The sequence below is a fragment of the Saimiri boliviensis genome, chromosome 7 (assembly GCF_048565385.1).
Source record: "Saimiri boliviensis isolate mSaiBol1 chromosome 7, mSaiBol1.pri, whole genome shotgun sequence".
Classification (NCBI taxonomy): domain Eukaryota; kingdom Metazoa; phylum Chordata; class Mammalia; order Primates; family Cebidae; genus Saimiri; species Saimiri boliviensis.
In genome coordinates, this window is record NC_133455.1 from 21203271 (window position 1) to 21220631 (window position 17361).

A 17361-nucleotide genomic window follows, 5' to 3' on the forward strand; every position below is an offset into this window, starting at 1 on the left:
AAAAATTCATCCCTGATAAATGAGAGATAGAAAAATATCTTTAAAAAAAGAAACAACAGTCTTATGTAGTTTTTTAGCAGTCTCACAATGCATGAATCACTATCAACAGTGAGAAAATATTCCAGTCCTGGGGAGTTACTGCCTCTCATGATCTGATTTTTTTTTTCTATTTTTCTTTTTGAGATAGGGTCTCACTTTGTCATCCAGGCTGGAGTGCAGGAGCCCAATCTCAGCTTACTGCAGTTTTGACCTCCCAGGCTTAAGTGATCCTCCCACCTCAGCCTTTTCTCCAATAATGACCTAAATTTCTTCCACTGATATTCATCCAAATAACAAAAGTAACACAATTACAATTGAGTTTACCGTTATTAATGGCTTCTCATCACAGTTGTTACAGATCAAATACTGTTCATTAGCTGAGATTTAATTCCTGGCTCCTCTCCGAATACACGAATTCCCTGGTCTGTTCTCCAGCCAATGTTCTTGAGGAATCTCTCCTTGTGCAGCATGGCAATGGCGCTGACACGGAGGAGGGCTACCTCCAGCAGTGAATATTCATGCTAGATAGGTTGTCTTTTATTTATTTTTTTATGTCTCAAATCATCTTGTGGGGTTGTTTGCTCATCTCATAATACAATTTTAAGGAGAAAGGTTGAAACAGTGTAAATGTTTTTTCGTGGAAATTATCAGTTACAATATTTTTAAAGAGCTGGAATGGACTTTTTGTAAATAGGAGAACATTTGTAAATAAGGTTGAATTTCTAAGTCAAAAAAAGGGACAAATACTAATGTATATATATGTGAGGTTTTTTTTTTTTTTTTTTAAGAGTTTTTTGCTTTCATGTTTAGAACCATATCTTATGCTTTTTTGGGTTTTCTTTATTACCAGGCACTATGCTGGTTGTATTTTTCTTAAGAGCATGAGCAGTATTATACATTTCCTTGTGTTTCCTTCAAAATAATATCTTTTTATCCATAGGAGGGATGGAATATTTCTTGATTTTAATACTAGGTACTGAGTTAATTTTTGTTGTTTAATTGATTGAACTTTATCTCCTGTCATTAGAATTGAGTGCAAGCAAGCCTCACCTCTTCTTATTCTCCTTGGCCCTGCCAAAGACTTTTGGTATGTTTTAACATCCCTGTATACATAGGGTTCTTTCTTTCTCTTCTTTCTTTCTTTCTTTCTTTCTTTCTTTCTTTCTTTCTTTCTTTCTTTCTTTCTTTCTTTCTTTCTTTCTTTCTCTCTCTTTCTCTTCCTCTCTCTTTTTCTCTCTCTCTCTTTTCTTTACAGAGTCTCACTTTGTCATTCAGGCTGGAGTGCAGTGGTGTGATCTTGGCTCATTGCAACCTCCACCTCCCAGGTTCAAGTGATTCTCCTGCCTCAGACTTCTGAGTAGCTGCAACTACAGGCGTGCACCACTATACCTGGCTAATTTTTTTGTATTTTTGTTAGAGATGGGATTTCACCATGTTGATCAGGCTGGTCTCAAACTCCTGACCTCAGGTGATCCACCTGCCTCGGCCTCCCAAAGTGCTGGGGATTACAGATGTGAACCACTATGCTTGGCCTCATAGGGTTGTTTCTTGAATTAATGATCAGAATTATGTTATTGCTCATAAAAGCTGCATGGTTACTTTTCTTCTCCAGGGATTATTTTTGTGAAAGTTGATTATACATATTAAATCATTCTTGTCATACCCAACTAAATCAGAGTTGAGAAGCTAGGGGGAGCAAGCTCTCAGAGCACATACCACATGCTCCAATAATTAACATTTTCACAAGCACAGCTACTGAAATGACCCAATGTAACCCTGAGACCAGTTTGACCTTCTAGTTGCTGAAATGACTTGCCATGACTCTTAGGACTAGTTTTACATACCATGGTCACTCACTAATCAGAGTTTGCCAACTCCCAAAACTTTCTCTAGTGCCAGTGAGCTTGCTTTCAAAACAACATACACTATTTCTCTTTTTAATACAACTCCCTGTCATCTCTTTGTTCTTCATATATGTCCAAGACCACCCAGTCTGTGTATATGCCCTGAAATGCAATTCTTGCTTCCCAAATAAAATATTTTAAATTTAGGGATTCATCTCTATATATTTCTTGACTTCAACATTTTATATTTAGTCTTAGTTTTTTTTTTTTAATCTGCTAACTGTTACCAACTTGTGATAGGTCATAAGCCGGTAGAATCTATGACTGTGTCATCCAGCTGGAATTTTAGCAAGCTTATTCAGAGAAAAGACCATTATGTGGTTAACATAATAGCTGATATTTATTAAATACTTTACACTTTTAAATGTTTTTATTATATATTATTTCACTTGTTTATATTTCTGTTAGCCAAGGCAACTTGACCATCTAACCCTATTAGCAAGATATTAATTAGCATGTTACTTCTTTTTCTGGTTTGGGAGAAATAGATGAGAAAAATTCTCAGAAAAGAAAAAAAAAAGAGAGAAAAATTCTCCTTTACAGGTGTGCTTAGGAGAAGGATATGAGAAAAATTCTCTTTTGTACATGTGGGGAGATTAGTTCTCATATCAGGTAATATCTGACTAGGACTTAAATTTTTTTTTTCTAGATACAGGATTTTGCTATGTCACTGAGGCCATAGTACAGGATCATAGCCTACTGTAGCCTCAAACTGCTAGGCCCAAGTGATCCTGCCACCTCAGCTTCCTGAATAGCAGGGACTACAGGTGTATGCCACCATAGCCAGTTAATTTTAAAAATTTTTTATTTTGTAGAAACAGGGGTCTTGTTATGTTGCCAAGGCTGGCCTGGAACTCCTGGCTTTATTCAGTCTTCCTGCCTCAGCCTCACAAAGTGTTGGGATTACAGGCATGAGCCACCATACTTGGCCAGGACTTTAACATTTGTAAATGCATTTTTTTATTGTGAGATATATCAGACATGAACTAGAATGCACGAAACATGTATGTCCTATTTGAAAGAATGATTATAAACAAACACTAGTGACAAGAATTGGAATATTACCTGTCCCTCCAGACATATACCTACTGAGATTCTTCCCAATCACAGCTCTCCCCTTCACCTCTAGAGATAATCAGTATCCAGATTTTTGTGATAAGGTTTTTTTTTTTTTTTGCTGTTATGTACAGTTTACCAGAAATGTATGTTTGTTTAAATAATTTAGTTGTGCTTGTTTTTGAACCTGATATAAATGAAATAATACTATATGTATTTTTTCGTGAGTTGCTTTTATCCTTCAACATTATTTGTAAGATGTATCCATGTCGTATTAGAGCACAAGCTCATTTCATTTTCATTGATGTCTGGTATTCTGTAGTATGAATACACTAAAATTTATTTACCTATTTTTGCTGCTATAAGCATTTTTGTACATGTTTTCTGGTGCACAAATGCAGAAACTTATCTAGTGTATTTACCCAATGTCAGAATTGTCATAGGATTTCTACTGCCCCTAAATTAATGCCAAACTCTTTTCCAACTGGTTGTGTCAGTGGTGTATAAAAGGTCCTGTTGCTTTTTGTTCCTATTAATATTTGCTCTTTATCAGACTTCTAAAATTTTTGCCATGGGTGTGTAATTTTTTTTTATTGTGGTTTTAATTTTTCATTTACTTTATTACTAATAAAGTCTGGCATATTTTCATATGTTTATGGCTATTTAGATTTCCTCTTTTGTTAAGTATTTTTGCCTGTTTTTCTGTTGAGTTTTTTTATTGCTTTATAATTTTTAAAAAATATGGTTTGGATCCTTTGCCAGTTATATATGTTACAGACCTCTTCTCCTATTTTGTGAGTATGTCTTTTTACTTTAGTTATGGTATCTTGACACAGACTTAATTTTTTCATTTTGATGTGGTCGATTTTTTTCATTATTTCTTTTTTCGTTGTTTGTTTGTTTGTTTTTTTGAGATGGAGTCTCACTTTGTCACCCAGGCTGGAGTACATTGGCAGGATCTTGGCTTTCTGCAACCTCCACCTCCCAGGTTCAAGCCATTCTTCTGCTTCAGCCTCCCGAGTAGCTGGGACTACAGGTGCTTGCCACCTCACCTGGCTAATTTTTGTATTTTTAGTGAAGATAAGGTTTCACCATATTGGCCAGGCTGGTCTTGAACTCCTGACCTTGCGATCTGCCTGTCTTGGCCTCCCAAAGTGCTGGGATTACAGGCGTGAGCCACCGCATCAGGCAGATTTTTTTCATTATTTCTTTTAGAACTTTTTGTGTTTTGTTTAGGAAAATTTTCCCTAACCAAAAGTTAAGACATTGTTCTATAGAAGGTAAAAAAGGTTTATAGTTTTTCCTTTCACATATACGTCTTTAAACCATTTGGAACTGATTTTTTTCCTTTGAGACAGGGTCTTGTTCTTTTGTCCAGGCTGAAGTGCAATGATGCAATCATGGCTCACTGCAGCCTCGACCTCCAGAGCTGAAATAATCCTCCTGAAGCCGGGCACGGTGGCTCACGCCTGTAATCCCAACACTTTGGGAGGCCGAGGCGGGTGGATCACGAGGTCAAGAGATCGAGACCATCCTGGTCAACATGGTGAAACCCCGTCTCTACTAAAAATACAAAAAATTAGCTGGGCATGGTGGCGCGTTCCTGTAATCCTAGCTACTCAGGAGGGTGAGGCAGGAGAATTGCGTGAACCCAGGAGGCAGAGGTAAGCCGAGATAGCGCCATTGCACTCCAGCCTGGGTAACAAGAGCGAAACTTCGTCTCAAAAAAAAGATCCTGCCTCAGACTCCCAAGTAGCTGGGACCACAAGTGTGTGTCACCGTGCCCAGCTAATTTTTTTATTTTTGATTTTATTTGTAGAGATGGAGTCTCACCATGTTGCCCAGTCTGGTCTTGAACTCCTGAGCTCAAGCAGTCCTCCTGCCTCGCCTCCCAAAGTGTTAGAATTACAATCATAATCCACTGCACCTGGCCTGGAACTAATTAGATGGAATCTCGGCTCACTGCATCCTCTGCCTCCTGGGTTCAAGTGATTCTCCTGCCTCAGCCTTCTGAATAGCTGGGATTACAGGTGCCTGCCACCATGCCCAGATGATTTTTGTATTTTTAGTAGAGATGGGGTTTTGCCATGTTATCCAAGCTGGTTTTGAACTCCTGACCTCAGGTGATCCAACCACCTTTGCCTCCCAAAGTGCTGGGATTACAGGTGTAAGCCATGTGCCCGGCCTAGAACTGATTTTTTGAGTGTAGCATGAGATACAAAATAGGGACCTAACTTCGTTTTTTTTCTGCATGGATATCCAGTTGTTCTAGCTTCATATTTTGAAAAGACTATCCCTTTTCCACTGATTAAAAAAGCCACTTTTGGCCGGGCGCGGTGGCTCAAGCTTATAATCCCAGCACTTTGGGAGGCCGAGGCGGGTGGATCACGAGGTCGAGAGATCGAGACCATCCGGTCAACATGGTGAAACCCCGTCTCTACTAAAAATACAAAAAATTAGCTGGGCATGGTGCCACGTGCCTGTAATCCCAGCTACTCAGGAGGCTGAGGCAGGAGAATTGCCTGAACCCAGGAGGCGGAGGTCGCGGTGAGCTGAGATCGCACCATTGCACTCCAGCCTGGGTAACAAGAACGAAACTCCGTCTCACAAAAAAAAAAAAAAAAAAAAAAAAGCCACTTTTATCATACATCAGAGATCTATGTATATATATATTGCTGGGTTTAATTTGGGCGATTTTCATTCTGTTCACCTATTTGTCCATCTCTGTGCTAGTACCACAGTATCTGCACTCTAGGTCTATGTTAGTCTTAAGATGAGGTGGGGAAAGTTTTCCTTCTTTTTTTTTTTTCAAGAATGTCTTGGTTTCTTATTATTTTGTATTTCTTTCTTTTTCTTTTTTCCTGAAGAGTTGGGTTTATTTCAATGGTAAATTTGAAACCCTTGCCTTAAGCAAGAGTTGCTATAGTAATTATGTCAGGAATAGGCAATTTCCTACACTGTCAAATATATAAAAGTTCCTTTTGTGCTTTCTTCAACACTGATCAACAAGCAGAGTCAGTCCACATTTGCTTTGATCTAGCTACTGAGTTAACCTGAGTTGCTTCTTCAGAGATTCTGGCATCTTGGGTGGGGGAGGGCAAGGGAGCCTGAAATAGACCTTCACAGAATCATACATAAACTACTGTAGTGCAGTCAGAGTACCAGTCATAATGATACAAGCAAACAGTCCCTTCCATACACCTTTAAATCCAAGTCTCTGGAGGACCTGAGAAGTTCTGCTACCTGTTTCTTTATTCAACACAGATACCACAGAATCAGCAGGGTGAGAAGCAATTGCACAAAACACTCCAGGTATATAACCTACTATAAATGTTACAACCAGCTCCTCTGCCTTTGAACATTCACTGTGGGGGCTTAGGAACCACAAACTTGTATGATGCTTCAACAGTACCTTCAAAGCAGACAAACTTCATCATGGTGTATGCTGCCTCATCCAGAGAGGAGCAATCCCTTTGTAGAATGCTGTTAGGCCTTCTTCCTTATACATTTTGGGAGCTGCATCCCTCAAAGTGTTGGTGTAACCTGGTTGGGTTTGAATTTGAACCTCAGCAGCTTCCATAAGGCAATTACAGCAAAAGAATTTAGCACTGGCAGAGGCAGCCAAATATAGTGATATGCGCCAGAGATAACATGTTCTGGGAGCATATTGCTATACAAGACTTTAAAAACTTCATTAAAGCCAAACTTGCAGAGTCCAGCATGGAGTGGCTAATGAAAGTCAGAGCCCAACCTTTAGCCAAACAGCGAATACCATCATCCTTAGTGCAACTGAGAATCCATTAAATATGCCCTTATACTTTTGGGGGTCTACCTGCATATGGCATTTCTCTAAACCCCAGGGGAATGATGGCAGTGTGTGTCAGAGTACAACCTAAGACCTCACCAGAGCCACACAGTGCATAATACTTCGTGGAGCCAAATTCACAACTATACTTTTCCAAGGCAGCAGCTGCCAGGTTAAGAGAACAGTGGGGCGGGCCTGTGGGTCTTGTGGGGCTGTATGGAGGTCGGTGAGGCCATCATCCACCAGCTGCAGGTGTGGTGCATTGAAGGAGTTCACCCATGCCAGGTGTGCCATGGATGAGAACTTCTCCCTAAGATGCTGAACACCCAGCCACTCCCTTGGAAAGTTTGTGGCTCATAGGGTGATATTTTGTATTTATACATTGGATTTAGAATCAGTTTGTCAAGTTCCACAGGAAAATAGGTTGAGATTTAATTGAGATTGCATTTAATCCATAGACCAATTTAGGCAGAATTGACATTTTTATAGTATTGCATCTTACAATCTATGAGCATATGACGTATTTCTTCACTTTAGATCTTCTTTAGGAGTCCCTCAATAAATGTTTTATGATTTTCTTCATAGAAGGACCAAAACTATTTTTAGATAAGTGGAAATGGGGATGCCAAGAGGAAGATAAAAAGGAGACAAATTTCACCCAGTGTGGCCAGAAGTTGAAAGGCGACATATACAGTTCATTCTGACATTTTTCAGTATTACTGACTTTTTACTCTGACTTTTTATTATTTGTTTACTTTTTATTACTTGTATATGTTTGCATTGTCTTTAAGTCCTCAGCCACATCCCTAAACACTTAGCAGATTACTTCATTTCTTATTTTAGAAGCTGTTGCCTGAGCAGCTAAAGCACTCTTTTTTTTTTTTTTTTTTTTTTTGAGACCAAGTTTCACTCTTGTTATCCAGGCTGGAGTGCAATGGCGCAATCTTGGCTCACCACAACCTCCGTCTCCTGGGTTCAGGCAATTCTACTGCCTCAGCCTCCTGAGTAGCTGGGATTACAAGCACGCACCACCATGCCTAGCTAATGTTTTATATTTTTAGTAGAGACGGGGTTTCACCCTGTTGACCAGGATGGTCTCGATCTCTTGACCTCGTGATCCACCCGCCTCGGCCTCCCAAAGTGCTGGGATTACAGGCTTGAACCACCGCACCCAGCCCTAAAGCACTCTTAATTGTCTCCTTGTGGTGCATCTCCACTGCAAAATTTCTCCCATCTTTGTACTTTTTTTTTTTTTAACACTATACCTGAGATAGGAGTGTCCTTATGAGTAAGAAGGTCCAATGCTAATCTATCCATGAGTACTCTGATTCCAGGACGGTTGGGATAACTGTTGTTAAAGTGGTTACAGATTCCTTCCTATCTGTAGTCTTCCTTTGCATTTCCCATAATCAACTAATGGCAGAGGCCCCAGAAAAATGATGCCCAGTTTTATAGTAAAAACATAACATGTAAGAATTATTACATTGTTAACATTCTTCTACCTACATCACCTATGAAATGAGGATTTTGTTACTTTTACAGATAAGAGCACTTTTTTGTCTGAGCTTCTGGGACCTGCTTCTGGGACTTTGCTGGCTCACAGAGACACTTCTCTATGGAGCTTCAGTAGCAAATAAGGACATCATCTGCTATAACCTACAGGCAGTTGGACAGGTGAGTGCTACTAGACTGTCACTGCACCTTGCAAGAAAGGCATACTCAGATCTAAATAGAAACAAAGATGATTCAGCTTGGGAAGTGGAGACTCATTTGTTTATTGTTATGTTTTGAAACAATAGCTTTTGTCTTTTTTCAATATTAAAAAAATGCTATTTATTATAGAAATTTTTGAAAATTCAGAGAAGCAGAAAGTTAGATAATGTCATCCTTTAATATTTTGTTCAAATTACATATCCTTCCAATCTTTTCATAATGAGTATATATGTTTTTAAAGCAAATCAAATGATACATTAATACTTTCTTTTTCTTTTTTTTTTTTTTTTTGAGACAGTCTCACTCTGTTGCCAGGCTGGAGTGCAGTGGTGCCATCTTGGCTCACTGCAGCCTCCACCTCTGGGATTAAAGTGATTCTCCTGCCTCAGCCTCCTGAGTAGCTGGGACTACAGGTGCACGCTTGCCACCATGCCCAGCTAATTTTTGTATTTTTAGTAGAGATGAGGTTTCACCATGTTGGCCAGGATGGTCTTGATCTCTTGACCTTGTGATCTGCCTGTTTCAGCCTTCCAAAGTGCTGTGATTACAGACATAAGCCACCTCTCCTGGCCAATGAATACTTTTTATAACCTGTTTTTGTTATTCAACATACTGTGATTATGTTTCCAGGTAATGAAATACTTTTCCATAATATCATTTGAAATGATTGCATGGTTTTGTGTTACAGGAATAAAATAAACATTTGATTTTGAAAATACTGCAAATAATCACATATGAGTTGTATATCTTTCATGAATTTTACCAATGGATTAATCTATATAATACCATTAGTATATAACACTGCTTCTATGTTTCTGAGACATGCAGTGTGAAAAAAGTAAAGATTAAAATACAGTCTGTTCTTACTGCTAGATATTTCCTTTATTAGAGGGGAGATTCCTTTCAATTTAATAAGAAATTAATAATATGTAATTGGTGGCATAAAATCTGTGCACTAATATGTTACCTATATCATATGAGTTTAAAATGTTTTAGAGTCATACTTTGCTCCGTCCTGCTAACAATCTCATGAATTAAATAGAATTAAGGCTGTATTGTTTACTCAGATAATTATAGTTTTTGATCAGAAAAGTCTGTATTAGAATCCTGGACCTGATTAACTTTGTAATGTTTGACCAGCACCTAATCTTTCTGATCCTCAGTCTCCTAATCTGTAAAATGGTCATTAATAATATTTATTTTGTGTTTGGTACAGATGTGGTTACTGTTACTTTGTTTTTTTACAACTTTATTGAGCTATATCTGTAGTAAACTATACATATTTATGGTGTACAATCAGTTTTTACATATGTATTTTCCTGTGAAACCATCACCACAATCAAGATAACAAACATTCCTGTTTCCATCACCCTCCAAATCATTTCAGATCTGTTTTCCTTACTGTCATTGAGCTATGTATTATAAGAGCTGCTTTTAAAAATAGTTGTTGGATATTTCCAATGTCTGGCTCATTCCTAGGCTGGCGTCTGTCTGTTGATTATCTTTTCCCATGAGAATGGGTCACATTTTCCTGTTCTTTGTATGTCAGGTAATTTAGGATTGCATCTTAGATATCATGAATACTATGTTGCATAGACTCTGGGTTCTTTTATAATTCTCTAGAGATCGCTAATTCTTTTATTTAGCAATCAACCTGATTAGGTTTGGAATGTAAATATGGTCTCATCATCTGTGGACAATGGTTCAAATCTCAGTTTAGTTCTATAAGCCTTGGCTATGTTGGTTTGAGACTGTCATGCACATGCGTAGTAGACAGGTTAGGCTGAGACTTGTTTGGATTAATACACAGAATTAGAGCATCCCCTTTCCTGGCTGTCTTTCTTCTGGGATTCCCTCCATACTTTCCTGTCTAAAGGGGGTCCTTTTCTGGTCTCTGTTGCCTAAGATAGATTTCTATTAGAATTGTAGTTACCTTCATTGAGCAGCATCATGACTGAGGTACATGCTTGAGCAAAACTAAGAGAAAAGGGAGGGAAAAGTTTGAAAAACTCATTTCTTCTGTTCAGTTTACTTCTCCAAGTCTGACTTCTTTCCACAATATACCTGTTTCTGTTTACTTTTCAGAGTCTTCAAGTTTTTGTTTTTTATATTTTTCCTAGGATTCTTACTTGTAATCAGGGATTAACTGGAGAGGGCTTAAACATATTTATTTTGTTTGTTTTATTTTTTAAGATTGTGGTAAAATATACGTAACATAAAATTTATCATTTAAAAATTTTAAGTATGGTAAAAATGTAACATAAAATTTATAATCTTACTTTAAGTATACACTTCAGTGACATTAAACATTCACTTTGTTATCCAGCTGTAACCACACAGTCCATCTCCAGAGCTTTTTCATTTCGAACTGAAACTGTGTACCATTAAACAATAACTCCCCATTTCTCCCTAGTACCAGATCCTGGTAACCACTCTTCTACTTCTCTATGAATTTGACTACTCATATCAGTGAAATCATATAATGTTTGTCCTTTTGTGTTTGGCTTATTTCACTTACATGTCTTCAAAGTTTATCTTGTAGCATGTGTCAGAATTCCTTTTTAAGGCTGAGTAATATCCCATTGTATGGATAGAACACATTTGGTTTATCCGTTTATCTTTCAGTAGACACTTGGGTTGCTTCCACCTTTTGGATGTTGTGAATAATTCTTCTATGAACATTGATGTACAAATACATTTGAGTCCCTACTTTTTCAGTTCTTTTGTGCATGTACTCAGGAGTAGAATTACTGGATCAGATGGAAATTCTGTGTTTGATTTTTTGAGGAAACACCATGTTTTCCATAACAGCAGTGTAGAGAGCTACAGTTTCCACATCCACGCCAACATTTGTTGCTTTTTTTTTTTAAGTAATAGCCATCCTAATGGGTGTAAAGTGGTTTCTTGTTGTGGTTTTGATTTGCATTTCTCTAATCATTAGTAATGTTGGGTATCTTTTCATGTGCTTATTGACCTTTTTTTTTTTTTTTTTGAGACGGAGTTTCACTCTTGTTACCCAGGCTGGAGTGCAATGGTGCGATCTCAGCTCACCGCAACCTCCGCCTCCTGGGTTCAGGCAATTCTCCTGCCTCAGCCTCCTGAGTAGCTGGGATTACAGGCACGCGCCACCATGCCCAGCTAATTTTTTGTATTTTTAGTAGAGACGGGGTTTCACCACGTTGACCAGGGTGGTCTTGATCTCTTGACCTCGCGATCCACCCGCCTCGGCCTCCCAAAGTGCTGGGATTACAGGCTTGAGCCACCGTGCCCGGCCTGACCATTTTTATATCATCTTTGAAGAACTGTCTCTTCAGGTCCTTTCCCTCTTTTTAATTTTTTTTGAGAGGAGGCAACATCTCACTTTCTCACCCAGGCTGGAGTGCAGTGGCACTATCTTGGCTCACTGCAGCTTCTGCCTCCCAGGTTCAAGTGATTCTCCTGCCTCAGACTCCCGAGTAGCTGGGATTACAGGCATGCGCCAGGACACCTGGCTAATTGTTGTATTTTTAATAGAGACAATGTTTCACGATGTTGACTAGGCTGGTCTCCAACTCCTGACTTCAAGCAATCCACCCACCTTGGCCTCCCAAAATGCTGGGATTACAGGTGTGAGCATGGTGCCCAGCCCCTCCCCATTTTTTAATCAGATTATTTACTTTTTTGTTATTGAGCTGTAAGAGTTCTTTGTAAACTCTTTACATTAACCACATATTAGACATACAATTTGCAAATATTGTCTCCAGTCTGTAGGCTGCCTTTTCACTCTGTTACTTGTGTACTCTGATGCACAGAAGTTTTATAAATTTTGATGCAGTTCATGTTTTCTTTTGTTGCCTGTGTTTTTGATGTCTTAATCAAGAAATCACTGCCAAATACAATATCATGAAGCTTTTACACTATATTCTCTTTTAAGAGTTTTATACTTTTAGTCTTACATTTAAGTCTTTGATCTATTTGAAGATTTTTGTATGTGGTGTAAAGTAAGGGTCCAACTTTATTTTTATGCCTGTGGAATATTCAGTTTTACTGGTACCATTTATTTATTTGAGACAGTCTTGCTCTGTTACCCAGGCTGGAATGCAGTGACATGATCATGGCTAACTGTGGCTTCAACCTTCTGGGCTCAACTGATCCTCCCACTTTAGCCTCCCAAGTAGCTGGGACTACAGGTGCATGTCATCATACCTGGCTAATTTTTGTATTTTTGGTAGAGATGGGGCCTCCCTATGTTGCTCACACTAGTCTCGAACTCCTAGGCTCAAGCAGTCTTCCCACCTTGACCTTCCACAGTACTGGGATTACGGGCATGAGCCACCATGCCTGGCCCTATTTGCTGAAAATAATGTTCTTTCCCTTCCCCATTGAATGATCTTGGCACCCTTGTCAAAATCATTTGATTGGCCGGGCGTGGTGGCTCATGCCTGTAATCCCAGCACTTTGGAAGGCCGAGGCAGGTGGATCACGAGGTCAAGAGATCGAGACCATCCTGGTCAACATGGTGAAACCCCATCTCTACTAAAAGTACAAAAAATTAGCTGGGCATGGTGGCACGTGCCTGTAATCCCAGCTACTCAGGAGGCTGAGGCAGGAGAATTGCCTGAACCCAGGAGGCAGAGGTTGTGGTGAGCCGAGATCGCGCCATTGCACTCCAGCCTGGGTAACAAGAATGAAACTCTGTCTCAAACAAAAACAAAAAAAACCTAAATCATTTGATTATATATGTAGGATTTATTTCTGGGCTTTTAAGTCCTATCCATTAGGTCTTTATGAAACTGAAAAGTGTGAGTCCTCCAACTTTTTGTTCTTTTTTCTTTATGAGACAGGCTGGAACGCAGTGGCATGATCTTGGCTCACTGCAGCCTCAACCTTCTGGGCTCAAGTGAGCCTCCTGCCTCAGACTCCTGAGTAGCTAGGACCACAGGTGCATGCCACCACACCTGGCTAATTTTTAATTTTTAATTTTTTATTTTTTTGTAGAGATAGGATCTTCCAGTGTTGCTCAGGATGGTCTCAAACCTCTGGGCTTAAGCGATCCTCCTACTGCAACCTCCCAAAGTGCTAGGAATACAGGCATGAGCCATCATGCCTGGCCTGTTCTTTTTCCAAGATTGTTTTAGCTGTTTAGGGTCCCTTGAGATTCCCTATGTTCCCTAAAATATGAATTTTAGTATGGTGTTTATTTCTGCCAAAAAAAAAAAGTTGTTGGGATTTTAATAAGGATTGCATTGAATCTGTAGGTCACTTAGGGTAGTATTAAACATCTTAACAACAATGTTTCAGCCAGGTGTGGTGGCTCATGCCTATAATCCCAACACTTTGGGAAGCTGAGGCAGGCAGATCGATTGAGCCCGGGAGTTTGAGATCAGACTGGGCAACATGGCGAGGCTTTGCCTCTACAAAAAATATAAAAATTAATGGGGTGTGGTGTCGTGTGCTTGTAATTCCAGCTACTTGGGAAGCCGGGATGGGAAAATTGCTTGAGCCGGTTGAGGCTGCAGTTAGCCATGAATCCGCCACTGCACTCCACTGCACTGTCACTGGGTGATAGAGCCTGACCCTGTCTCAAAAAAACAAAACAAACAAACAAGAAATACCATAGTAAGTCTTCCAATCTGTGAACATGGGTATCTTTTCATTTATTGGTGCCTTCTCTAATTTCTTTTACCAACGTTTTATACTTTTTAGTGTACAAGTCTTTTGCCTCCATAGTTAAGTTTATCCTTAAGTATTTTATTGTTTTTAATGATACTGTAAATGGAATTATTTTCTTAATTTTTTTTTGGATTGTTCATTAATATATAGAAGTGAACCTGATTTTTGCATATTGATTTTGTATCCAGCTGCTTGGCTAAATTCTCTTATTTGCTTGAACAGTTGCATGTATGTATGTGTGTAAATCTGTAGAGTTTTCTACATATAGAAAATTTGTGTCATCTGAAAACAAATGGTTTCTTTTCTTCCTCTTCAATTTAATTATCTTTTATTTTTTCTTGCTTAATTGCTCTAGCTAGGACTTCCAAAACGATGTTGAATAGAAATGGTGAAAGTGGGCTTCCTCACCTTGTTGTGAACTTAGAAGAAAATCTTTGTCTTTCATCATTAAGTGTGATGTTATCTATGGGCTTTTCATATATGATCTTTATTATGTTTTTTGGTTTTATTTTTGCTTATGAAATGATTTAATATTGGTAAATGTATAATAAGTTTGGAGTTGTTATATACCTGTGGTGGAGGAAGACTATAAATTGGTTACACTTAAAATTTTCTTTTTAATTTCATGGATATGTAGTAAGTATATATATCTATGGGGGTACATGAAATGTTTTGATACAGGCATGCAGTCTCAAATAATCACATCATGGAGAATGCAGTTATCCATTCCCTCAAGCATTTATCCTTTGTATTGTAAACAATACAATGACACTCTTTTAGTTCTTTTAAAACGTACAATTAAGTTATTGTTGACTATAGTTACCCTGTTGTGCTATCAAATAGTAGGTATTATTTATTCTAACTATATACATTTTTGTACCCATTACTATATATATATTTTTGTATGCATTAACCATCTCCACCTTCTTCCTACTTTCCCACTACCCTTCTTAGCCTCTGGTACCATCCTTCATCCTTCCTCTTTATGTCTATGAGTTCAATTGTTTTGATTTTTAGATTCTACAAATAAGTGCAAACACATGATGGCTGCCTTTCTGTGCCTTGCTTATTTTACTTAATACAATTATCTCCAGTTCCATCCATGTTGCTGCAAATGACAGATCTCACCTTTTTTTTTTTTTGAGACCGAGTTTCACTCTTGTTATCCAGGCTGGAGTGCAATGGCGCAATCTCCGCTCACCGCATCCTCCACCTCCTGGGTTCAGGCAATTCTACTGCCTCAGCCTCCTGAGTAGCTGGGATTACAGGCACGCGCCACCATGCCTCGCTATTTTTTTTGTATTTTTAGTAGAGACGGGGTTTCACCATGTTGACCAGGATGGTCTCTATCTCTTGACCTCATGATCCACCCGCCTCGGCCTCCCAAAGTGCTGGGATTACAGGCGTGAGTCACCGTGCCCGGCCCCAGATCTCACTTTTTTTATGGCTTAATAGTACTCTAGCATATATATGTACTGGCCTTTATTTTGCTGAGGTCGTTTTCTTCTGTTCCTAGTTTGTTTCTTTTTGTTTGTTTGTTTTTTAATTATGAAAGGGTATTGAATTTTGTCAAATGCTTTTCTGCATTAATTCAGATAGTCATATAGTTTTTTTCTTAATTCTATTAATGTGATATATTAATTGGTTTTTGTATGTTGAACCATCCTTTCATTCCAGGAATAGCTCCTATTTGGTCATGGTGTATACTCCTTTTAATGTGCTGTTGAATTTTGTTTGCTACTATTTTGTTAAGGATTTTTGTAACAGTATTCATCAGGGATATTGGTCTGTCCTCCTCTTGTAGTGTCATTGTCTGGCATTGGTATCAGGGTTTTGCTGGCCTCATAGAATGAGTTGGGAAGCATTGCATCCTATTCAGGTTTTTAGAATAACTTGAAAGGTATTGGTACTAATTATTCTTTTTTTTTTTTTTTTTTTGAGACGGAGTTTCACTTTTGTTACCCAGCCTGGAGTACAATGGTGTTGTCTTGGCTCACCGCAACCTCTGCCTCCTGGGTTCAGGCAATTCTGCCTCAGCCTCCTGAGTAGCTGGGATTACAGGCACGTGCCACCATGCCCAGCTAATTTTTTGTATTTTTAGTAGAGATGGGGTTTCAGCATGTTGACCAGGATGGTCTCGATCTCTTGACCTCGTGATCCACCCGCCTCGGCCTCCCAAAATGCTGGGATTACAGGCGTGAGCCACCGCGCCTGGCCCGGTACTAATTATTCTTTAAGTGTTTGATAGAATTTACCAGTAAAGCTGTTTGGTTCTAGGCTTTGTGTTTCGGGGAATTTTTTGATTACTGATTAAATCTCCTTACTAGTTATAGATCTGTTCCAATTTTCTATTTCTAAACTATTATTATTATTATTGTTTTTTGTTTGAGACAGGGTCTTGCTCTGTCTCCCAGGCTGGAGTGCAGTGGTTCAATCACTGCTCATTGCAACTTCGATCTCCTGGGCTAAAGCAATCCTCCCACCTCAGACTCTGAAATAGCTGGGACCACAGGTGCATGCCACCATTCCCAGCTAATTTTTTTTTTTTTTTCAGATGGAGTCTTGTACTGTTGCCCAGACTGGAGTGCAGTGGCATAATCTCGGCTCATTGCAATCTCCTCCTCCTGAGCCCACGTGATTCTCCTGCCTCCGCTTCCCAAGTAGCTGGGATTACAGGCACAAGCCCCCACACCTCGCTAATTTTTGTACTTTTAATAGAGATGGGGTTTCACCATGTTGATCAGGCAGGTCTTGGACTCCTGACCTCAGGTGATCTGCCCACCTTGCCCTCCCAAAGTTCTGGGGATTACAGGTGTGAGCCACCATGCCCAGCCCCAGCTAATTTTTTTTTTTTTTAGAGAGACAAGATCTCACTATGTTGCATAGGGTGGTTTTGAACTCTTGTGCTCAAGTGGTCTTCCTGCCTCAGCCTCCCAAAGTATAATCCCAAAGTGGAATTACAGGTGTGAGTCACTGTGCCCAGCCTAAACTATTATTTTTAAAGACTGTATTCTTTGCCTTGTGTAGTCACTGAAGTATCATTACCTTAGTGTTGAGCTTGTGATTGGTCAGAAATTTCCTTAGGTTCCTCATACAAAAACTAACAAAGAAAAACCTCTTATGGTCTCTGCAGATTGGTTCTGTAATGGGGCATTGTTTCAGTGCTTAGCTGGGTCATTTACACATCTGCCT

General features: G+C 39.1%; 1 protein-coding gene and 2 pseudogenes across 8 annotated transcripts in view; 1 reads left to right on the forward strand and 2 right to left on the reverse strand.

Annotated features, from left to right (window-relative positions):
- TMEM116 (transmembrane protein 116) overlaps nt 1–17361 on the forward strand; it is a 144749-nt gene that overhangs the window by 18080 nt on the left and 109308 nt on the right. For 6 of the 8 annotated variants that reach the window (XM_074402215.1, XM_074402214.1, XM_074402218.1 and 3 more), the window contains one exon: nt 8347–8478. In XM_074402215.1, the coding sequence (XP_074258316.1) occupies nt 8347–8478 (132 nt within the window). Of the gene's footprint in view, nt 1–8346; nt 8479–13964; nt 14116–17361 lie in introns of those variants that run through there. The other 2 variants (XM_074402219.1, XM_074402220.1) reach the window with 2 other exon arrangements.
- On the reverse strand, nt 322–2188 carry LOC104652064 (immediate early response 3-interacting protein 1 pseudogene; annotated as a pseudogene).
- Nucleotides 6040–8204, reverse strand: LOC141585024 (solute carrier family 25 member 3 pseudogene; annotated as a pseudogene).